This window comes from Gymnodraco acuticeps, unplaced genomic scaffold (assembly GCF_902827175.1).
Source record: "Gymnodraco acuticeps unplaced genomic scaffold, fGymAcu1.1, whole genome shotgun sequence".
Classification (NCBI taxonomy): Eukaryota; Metazoa; Chordata; class Actinopteri; order Perciformes; family Bathydraconidae; genus Gymnodraco; species Gymnodraco acuticeps.
In genome coordinates, this window is record NW_022990590.1 from 3,011,394 (window position 1) to 3,022,120 (window position 10,727).

General features: G+C 40.8%; 1 protein-coding gene across 1 annotated transcript in view; it reads right to left on the bottom strand.

Annotated features, from left to right (window-relative positions):
• The window catches only part of atad2b (ATPase family AAA domain containing 2B), an 89,202-nt gene that overhangs the window by 66,638 nt on the left and 11,837 nt on the right, over positions 1-10,727 (bottom strand). The window contains 2 exon segments of the mRNA XM_034228634.1: positions 423-558; positions 10,090-10,275. Coding sequence (XP_034084525.1) covers positions 423-558; positions 10,090-10,275 — 322 coding nt within the window.

The following is a 10,727-nucleotide window of genomic DNA, read 5'->3' on the forward strand; positions in this document are numbered from 1 at the left end:
GATCTGTACCGAACAAGGATTTTTGTCAGTAGAAACCCGGGACTTTTAATATATTATGTCATTGCAAAATACTGTGCTTACCGAGATAGATATTGCAGTGATTTTAATGTTTTAAAAACGGATTTGTGCAGCCCTACAGGTTTCACCCCGGCCAATTATATACTCACACCCTCATCTTACATCTGTATATTTGTGTCCTCCTAAAACTAAATTGAACAGATTCTCAACATGTAATCATTTCACTGCAATGTGCCATATGTGTGATTGGTTATCCACACACATAATGTTGCAAATGAAATAACATCTGCTCCTTTACCTTTCCCTGAATCAAATGCAGACAACACTGCCCTCTAGTTCTGACAGCAGAGAGGAGTCATAGCTGTATCCTCCTAAGTGTATGTCAAATTGATTACAGATGGTACCTTGATTCTTGAGGCGTGGTGGAGGCCTGGCTGCTTGCTCCAGCAGCAGGTCAGAGAAGAAGCTCCTCCTGTCCTCTTCTTCCGGAGGGCACAGCGTCACTACCTCCCCGTAAGACCTCTGGAAAATACTCCTCACCTGGAAGAAAATAAATGAGACGGTTGATGAGAATGATGTCACCACCACCATATCAGTTTGTCTGTTAGAGAAAAACAGGTAGTGTGCTGGTAAACGTTTCACGGGAATTGTCCCTATTAACACTCATTTGTAAACAAACCAAAAAATGGCTGACAATTAAACTTCTGTCGTAATATAACAAAGGCCATTACACTTAACATTTACTATGAAAACATATTTGTATTCTTTTGTTTCTTAATTTGAATTACTTAAATTCTGAGAATGCTATATTTTATTTTGCTTTCATTTCATTTACCCACTGGATTTAACTGATTGCTCCAATTTGTTTTGTCACATAATAGGCAGTGTGAAGCTGATTGTGCCTGTTTTTATCAGCCACTACATTAAGCAGAAGTGCGACTGAGCACAGCAGAAACTCTGCATACTGATTAGAAGTTCACAACTTCTCCAACAGATGAAATGTTGGATTTTCACATTAATAAAGTGGTGAGAAGAACAGATAATACCTGATCTAAGCAAATCCTCCAAACTTCCTCAAAGATGCATTTCTTTTAAGATGTAAGGATGTGATCACCGTGTGATTTCTTTCAGCTTTCAGGCATTTGATATGGACTGAACAAAAGGAAAATGTCTTAGTGTTTTAGTATATCCAGTTCCTACACAAAAGAGCAAAGAACAGCAAATAAAATGGAATGAAACACTATCGTTGCAACTGGCATTTTTTAACTATGCGTAGATGAAGTTAATCTCCACACGTACGCCTGATTTAGTAGTGGGTCCAACACGATAGCGACATAATTACACATATGGATGGCATCTTGAGACACAGCGGGTTGTGTTTTTGCTATTATTATAATTATTAAGCTTCCGATTCTTGAAGCGCGTTTATGAGGAACTTAGCATGGGGTAAAGAGGTTGGGGAAATGTGCACAGACATCAGGACTGGCAAAAATAGGTTCTGCAGCAAATTGGTTTAATCTTGCCAACTCCTATGAAAATGCCATTTTTGAACATAAACCAAACTCGCACCTTAAGTCTGATTGATCTGACATTATGCACACATACTCAGCAAACAGCATCAGGGGAGGGTCGGACATGTGTCCATAAGAATAGACAAAGGTCAGTCAAAAACATGGCTGCCAGTCTCCAAAATGTCTTCAGGGTTGTCCAGCGAAAAAGCTTTAATGCATTTGCTGTGATGCAACATGATGAAGGTAAATAGGTGCATTAGCTAGTCTCATACATGCAACGCTTCTGGAAGATGACTTTGCTGTATCCCATTTGTTTACCTATATATCTATGTGATGAAAGATCAAAAACTTCCCGCCCTAAGTCGTAAAATCCTGTCTGAGTATAAATCTCTGTGCCGTGTTTTGGCATCTGATGAGCTGGGTTTGGTGTCATGGTGTCACAGGCACCTGCAGGGACAACACGCTGCTTTCACACAGGGCTGTATTGAGGCTGAATCCCTGCTAGTTGATCATTCCAGAAACAAAATCACTCATCCTCAAGGATAAGACCGCGGCTATATGCTTCTGCTAGTCCCAACCCTTTCCCAACATATTGAGGCTTGCCAACAACATTGTGCCTGACCCCAAACATGTCCTGAACAGCCAATGTGTGTCATTTCAATCAAATCGGATAAACAGGATTATGCCATTTAAAGAAGGTTAGACTGAAGCAATCTTTTGTGCAGTAGTCATCAAATCAAACACAGTTCAATCCCATGTTAAGCGTAGGTTTCAGGGTCTTGAATACAATGCCATGTCTTTTTATGCTACAACACAATGCAACACAAACATTTCCCAAATCGGGATCAATAAAGTACTTCTTATCTTGAACCTATTGTCTTTAGTGATTATAATGTTCAATTTAAGTTCCTTCGTTTCTTGTCCTAAACATTTGTCCTTGTTGATGTTGCAAAAGGAGCTGCTGTGACTCGCTTTATTGTCAGATCAAGTCTGAAATATTTATTATCTTATCCTATTTCTAGCAGTCTTAAGATAGTTTAGCAGGCACTGCTTTCCAATTGACGTCATCCTTTGACAAGAAAGAAAGAAATGCAACCTCAAAATATGTTGATAAATCTACTTTTGTGACCAGTTTTTTGTGACCAGTCTTTCACACATAGGTGATGTCTGTAAAGAAGACCTTACTTTACTAAAGAGATGACCAAAGACACATGACAGTTAAATGTGCCGGTAACTATTTTGGTCTAAATCATTAGCTAGGGGAGTTTACTAGGTATTCACAAGCAAATGATAAAGCAACAGGATTATCCTGCAACTGTACAGCTAGCCACTTGTCAGAGTCAGAACTAAACATGGTAAAGCAGCGTTCAGTTATTATCCTCCAAATATCTGGAACAAACTCCCAGAAACCTGCAGGTCCGCTGCAACTCTGACTACTTTTAAATCCAGGCTGAAGACTTTTCTTTTTGTCGCTGCTTTTAATTGAACTATTCATATCTTAGACTGCACTGTAACTTTTATCCATGTACTTTTTTTTTTTTTTTTTTTTTTTTTCTTTTAATGTTTAATTGACAGCACTGTAACTTTTATCCATGTATTTTTTCTTTTAATGTTTATTTTATTAGTTTTTCTTTTTAATGACTAATTTTAAATGTCATTTTCTTAATCTCTTTCATTTTTTGTAAAGCACTTTGAATTGCCTTGTGTTGAAAAGTGCTATATAAATAAACTTGCCTTACCTTGCCTTGTTATATATTATTAAAGAATGACGATAAAGTCTTGGCAGACAAATACACGAGCCTCTTTCCAGCTACTTTAATTTCTGCTGTGCATCTATACAGGGGCTACAGGGGGCTTCGGAGATCCCAGTTCAATTCTGCGCTGGAGCCTAAGGCCTCCCCCGACGGGAAGCCCTGTTGCTGACTAAGCACCTACTTTCCACTTTATATCTCCCCCCCCATCTGTCTCTCACATCGATCCTCTCCCTTATCCCTGACATGTTTGTTCTCTCTTTCGCTCTGCATTGCCTTCTGTTCTCTTTGACTCTCTCTCTGGATTGTGTATTCTCTCCTCAGCAGAGAGCAAAGAAACGGAGAAATGGAGAAAAAACTAGAAAGACAGTAGGGGAGCTGGAGAGAGCCAAAGTGTATGTAGCACACAGCAGGTAATGGTTTGCAGTATTTTTTCATCATGAGAAAGTCTGCAGGAGTGTTGACACCGGGTGGCTGAGCAGAAAGGTGTTAATAGATGAAAAAAGGAGCGGGGGGGGGTAGAAGAGAGAGATGATGCTTCAAAAGGAAATTGGGGATGTCTGGCTGGGTAGAGCAACTGTAAAACTAAAGTGCACACCTGTTCAGCTAGCATGATCAAATCCTAACTGTAGAAACAGACTTAAAACATTCCTGTCAGACTGCAGAACTTTGCTCTGTTATCTCAATGTTCAGAAGAAAGGCAATCCCTATACCACAGCAGGTATAAAATAGATGGCAATACAACACAGCTTGAGTAAATGACTCAAATAATTGGCACACAAAAGCTATTGCCGAGACACCTTTCTAAATCAGAATGTGATGCACTATATGAAAAGGGCTTTCGAAATGCATTCCATTGACAATCCAAAAGACGGTACCTTAATGCTTGCAGAAACTCCAAAGGGTGATACAACGATACAAAGAAGTAAAGTAAACATCATTACAGGGAAGTGTCGATAATGAGATCCAGATAGAATTGTAAACACTAAAGTTCAGATAGGGATAATCCAATCAGGGTAAGATAGTGCATTAGATAGAAAGGGGGAATGGTGCAGTCAGCAGTAATGCAGAGGCTATACAGGTCTGTCGGGGTGAAGGGGGGGGGCGAATGAGGCTGAAGGCAAAGCACTCTATTCACCGCTCCTTTACATTGAAACCCTCATCTAGGGTCATGAGCTCTGGGTAGTGCCTGAAATAATGAGCATCCGGATATTAGTGGCCAAGAGCAGCTCAGAGTTGAACCACTACTCCTCCAAATTGAATGGAGCTAGTTGGGGAGATTGATTCAGATGCATCACAGTGGCATCTAAATCCTGTGGAGGTGTTCCAGCACAGCACTCATCCAAATGAGCAAGAGGCAGTGGCTAGGGATAAGGACATGTGGACTAGGCTGTTGCCACTGCGACCCAAACTCTAACTCAATCATTGATATCCACTGAGGAATAATGAACACTGATGTTTAAGTGCATTGGCTAAGAGTTGCTTTTGTAGAAACACAAGCGCTGGTATACTTATTAAAAAAACAAATCGGAATTTAGAAAGTCCGATTTTTCAATTATTGGTGAAGACAAAAGTGGTACAATGTCACACCATTGATTGTAGTGGGAACTAGAGAAGAGACTCCGCATTTGTTTTCGATCCGCTGCAATTTGTGAACTAATAGAGGGGACATCATCATTTCTGTCATGGGTCCTATGTGTATTTTAAAGCCTGAGCACATTGAATATTTAGATGCACTGGAGTTCAGGAGGAGTGTAGGGTCCCAACAGATTCTTCCCATCTGCCAGCCAGTGTTGCAAAGCTGTTATTTCGCGTTTGCACTATACTTCAGGACACACTTTTAAAATGTACGGTTGTGCAACATACATTTGAGTTGTCCTGTGCTGCATTGAAACATAATCAAGGTTTGAAACACGTCATCTGTGCCTGAAAACATGTTAACCGTGCTCTCGGCAAAATAGAACTCAACTATAATCAAATGAAGTGAGGCGTGACATTTTGAAAATGATTAACCCTGAAACCCTTCAAATTTGAATTGTGTGTCGCATTATCTACCAAAAGCTAAATACATAGCTGTTGTTTCGTGCTGTGTCTTCTTTATCTCAGCATTAGAATTAGATGAATGAAGCATCAATACACATGTCCTGTCCTTATAGTCAATCCTTTGGTAGCAAGCAGGTCATTTGTGCCATTACCATATCAAACATCCCACAATGTGTTTCAACGTTTAAAGTAAAAAACTGATACGACAATATATCTCACACTAACTGCAGTAACTTCACACTTACAATCACATGTTCAAGCTATTTCCCTCGGCCCTCCACAGAGCAGGAAGTGAGGGTAAGCAGGGTGAACGGCTGTTAAGGGACGGAGGGAGGCTATGTAGTTGGACCCAGGCTTGTAGTGTCAGTTTTGGCTGGGGAGGGATGCTGCGTGTTCCCCGTTGTGGTTTGGAGCTGAGACAGCAGCTGTCACTGTGTTCTCCGTGCCAGGGAGTGAAACAACACACACATAGCCAAATCACTCAAAGCACCATAGACTGGCAATGCCAAGAAAGAAAGAAATCCTCAAAACTTGATGAAAGAAGCTTCTGGGCCACTTTAGAGACATGAGATGAGCAATATCATTTAATAAAACAAACAGTCCAATTAATAGACAACACAACTGCATAACACAAACACAGCAAAGTACCACCCATTCTGCAAATCATACTCTCTGTGGCCAACCTGGGGGCCTGCCTCAGTGGGAGCAAATACTACATGTGTTTTAGGGCTGCACAATATGAAAAAGGAAAAATGTATTGCAATTATTTTTGACTGATATTGCTATTGTAATATGGTTCACCATTCAGAGGGAACAGTCATGTTTCAAACATTATTACAATTATATAAAAATGGTCATAATGTGATTTCTATCTGTACCCATCTAGGATCTTGTTTATGTCTGTACCGTTTGTTGGCCGGGATATCACTACAGCGCCACAACACTTCATTCAGAAATATAGATTTTTAAATGTTTGCCTTGCGATTTCGATATTGCATTAGTCAATATTACAATTAAGATTACATTTGTATTAATTGTGAAGCCCTGATATGTTCCCTTACAGACATACAGACAGATGTTACACCAGCATCACATAGAAAACCACCATCAGCAGTTTTGTGAGTTTCTATGTCTGTCTATAGCTTGTTTGTGAATCCTTATTTTAATAATTAGAATCATTTTTGAAAAAATGTTCCTGTGCTAAACAACTATTTGCAGATTTGTACTCTTCTTGTTTTACTAGTTACCATCATATATAGTATGGTTATAAGAAACATTCATTAAAGGTATTCTATTGTTTATAGTAGATGTAACACCATTGATTTAGTCTATTTGGAGCATTTTTGGTAATTGGAAGCTTTAGCATTACAGATTTACGAGTTGCCGTCAAAATAACCACTCGCTTTTATTGCCATATCAAAACTAGGTAATAAGTATGGATTTTAGGAAGCATAACAAGGCACAAGGGTTTGGAACAATGTTCATCTTTATGTTGACAGTTTATGCTGCACTTTGTCTTTGCTAGTGTCGAAAGGAGCCAGACAGGGGCAGAGTTTGTGGCACAGGTACATGGTTTGCTTTTAACTCAATTCAAATGAGAAAAGGTCTGGGTCTCCTTACAATGTATCTGCACAAAAGTAAGAAAAAAGAACAAAGTGCAATGATGCAATCCAACTTCAAACTTTCAGCACGAGACTGAAATGGGGAAAGAGAGCCAGGATAGCCTAAGGACAGTCTTGATATCCTCATGCTGGCTCCACATTGACTTGAGCACACCATTTGTCCCATCATGAGCTTCCCAATCTTCCACACTGCATGGCTGTGTGTTCAATCACCACAGAGAAGGTCATGTGATGAAAGTGGTCATTTCCAATCCTACATGGATTCATCCAGTCACCTAGTATGCGATGAACAGCAATCAGCCATGTGACACAGAGGCTGAAGGGGTCTGTGGGGTGAGATTCATTCCATGTTCATACTTAACACAGCATGTTAGCCAACAAGTTAAGTGAGGGAGAAATACTTAAAGAATGTAAGGAAGGCAGAAACTACCAATCACACAAGAGGAAGAAAAGTTAAAACACTCACACACGCGCCCACACACACAGAAAAAACATGCAGTCTGCACAGGCATATCGACATGTTGTGTGTGTCCTGGGGCGTCCCTTACAGCAGGGGTACTACTTGTACTACAACATTTGAAGCATCAGTTCTTCCTCATTTTCCTCAATTGTTCATATTTGGTTTATTAAAATAATGATATTGTGGTCATTGTTAAAAAACGTCTGCTATTATGAGTATTATTATTTGTATAATGCACTTTCTGCCTTCCTGTCATTAGGAGTTAGAAATGTAATGGCTATGTAATAGATTAGATTGGAACCTTCATTAGCATATACTGCCAGGACATTTCCCTATAACCAATACCTTTATATTTTCTACTCTTCACTTACTTGTCAGCATAGGTCGGCATTGATGTACAGAGCCGACAGAAGACCTTGTTTATATTGGCATCATATTGAGAGGTGCAGTGACGCGTCCTAAAACCAGGAAGTAAGCTGCTGGTTCCCTTCGACAAAAAGCCACGGGATTTCTCCACAGGGTTTTGGAAAATAGCTGGAAATAAGGTCTGTGGAAAACAAACCTGTTTGATAAATGCACGTTTTGTTCAGCCGGATAATCTCCACATGTCTACGCTACTTTTATCATTTTCGAATCATAAATCTAAATAGATAGATTTATGATTCGAAAATTATAAAAAGGGTTTTAGGACGCGTCACTGCACCACCCTATAGAAGCCAACTCCATCGATCAAGGGTTGAAACTTTCTCTCCCTCTTCTTCTCATACTCCCTGTCACTCTCCTTTAACTCCTGCGGTGACTTTCTTTTATTTGAAGATCGTTTTTGCCCGGCGCTTGGCCGGTTACCGCTGGTATTAAAAACATTTTGGCGAATGGTGAGGTGGCGCGAAAGTCTGTAGTGAACGAGCGCGCTCCTGCTCACGGGAGCCTGCTTGCGCTGCGCTCCGCAGCAAACAGCTGTTTGCTTTTCACCCAACAAGGACAAGCGACTCACAAAACGCTATGTTGTAGCCAGGGTTGGGAGGGTTACTTTGTAAATGTAATCAGTTACTGATTACTGAATACATGGCTCTGAAAGTAATCCGAATACAGTTACGCATCTTAACATAATCAGATTACTTTTGGATTACTTTCTTTTTCCATCACAGATGGTATGTGTTGGTGAACAGGAGACACAAAAAGCTAAAGGAAACTGAATGTGTTTTTACTGTTTTAATGGCGTATCAAGAGCACAACTGAAACATAGCATCTGAAACGATGCAACAACATAATAAACTTTTTGGGGATGCAGCTTAAGATGTGAGGAGTGAGGGACACGGCTTAGAACGGGCGTGTCGCCTTCTGTCCTGCCAGTGTTGGCAGGACATGAATTAAAATGTCGAACTCAGAGTTCATTTTAAGGACATTACGGCCAGGGGTGTAGAGCTATATTTGTTTAAGCACCGGATCGGTAAAACAGGAGAGTGTGTGCACCAGTCTGCCTTGATCTATGAATTCATGTCTGTGACTCTCACAGTATCTGCTGCCCACAGCTGTTTTGTAGAAGGAAAACCTCCTTCACTTCATGAAATCTCTGCAGCACCAGGAGGCAGCCTCTGAGAAGAGGAGCGCGCAGTGCCTTTCACGCACCGCCTTCACTGTGTTTACCTTCAGAATCATTAGAAAGGCTAAAGAGCGACCGCAGGCTGATGTGTTTTAACCACACACACATCTACACACACACACGACTTAAACGCAGACTTTTGTTCCTCCATGTTTCGTTGTTATTGTTTCACTGAGCGGACCCGCCCCTTTTTTTCAAACGCTCCCTTTTTTGGTCCATCTGCGGCGGTAATAGGTTGTGCGCTGTGATGATTCGGCTGTATACCTTTAGTAATGAATATTAAATGTTGTGAGGAAATCTTTCCACCAATAATTCCAATAAGTATTCCAAAATGTATTCACTTCAGGTTTACGAAAGTAACTGTAATCAGATTACTCGTTTTTCAAATGTAACGCGAGCTGAATACAGTTACTTGATTTTTGTATTCTGATTACGTAACGCCGTTACATGTATTCCGTTACAACCCAACCCTGGTTGTAGCGTTAATAAATGAAACAGTTTAACTAAATTGCTAGTCAAAATACCAATACCACAGGACCGTTTTGTTTTTTCAAAGCAATATTTTTAGTGGCCCGAGCGGGCAAGTGGAAAGTACGTTATGCTGGCCCGGGGTGTCTAAATAGTGCTTCCGGGCCAGCGGGCCATTTAATGTCGAGCCCTGCTTACAGGCTAACCCACAACAGGTGGTCTGACTCTGCGGTGGCTATTCAGACAGAGAATAATAAATCCAAGAGGAAGGGATGAAGAAGGGGCAGGGGATGGGATCCCCATGGTGAAAACGGGCAGTGGGATAAGAAAAGAGAGATGGAGTAGATACAAATAACTCTGTGGGAGCAGATGACCTTGACTGTGACACCCTGTGTGTGTCTGCACGAGTGCTCCCGAGTATGAGAGGCACAGAGAAGCCCCATGCTTTAGCCTCCGATACCACATATAAAAAGACATCAAGGTAACGCTCTCCTCTCTCATATACTGGAAGCAATTCCATCAACAGCAAGGTGTAATCACAAAAAACATGGTGCAAGCCTCGAGGTAAATCTGAAAATGTCAGCACAGACGTGTGTGTACATGGTGTGCCTACCTCGTCTGACAGCTGTGAGTAGTGAGTCTCAGCTGTGGCGAGGATGAGGACGGGGCTGAAGGAGGGCACATCATGCAGCAGGGTGAGGAAGGTGCTCTTCACAGTGTCACTGACTGTCTCCCACCACTCTGAGATGTGCGGCATGAAGACCACGCTGGGCACGCTCCGCCGGGCCTCCCGGAAAACCTGCAATGCAGCAACATTCTCTTGAATATTTCTGAAATGTTATTTCATTTTTTGGACTGCGTGTGTTTCTGGACTTTGTAATCAAAAGGTTCTTTTCTTATTTTGACAAGAATTATCTTGACTACATTTTTATCAGTAAAAAGTAGAAAACGTTTGTGAATCCCAGAAATAAATGGGTTCAAACTAAACAGAGAATAATTATAGAGAGGAACAAAAATATAAAGTAAATGTGTAAATATATCGCTTCCTGCAATAAGCCAATTGTAGCTTCAATCTAACCCAATTTAAAAAAGTTATGATTAATCCTAAAAGCCAGTAAGTTGCTTACTCCTTTCAGATTCCAACCACCTGTGCAGCAGATGGTCTTGGATGTGTGTGTGTGTGTGTGTGTGTGTGTGTGTGTGTGTGTGTGTGTGTGTGTGTGTGTGTGTGTGTATATGGATATGTGTGTG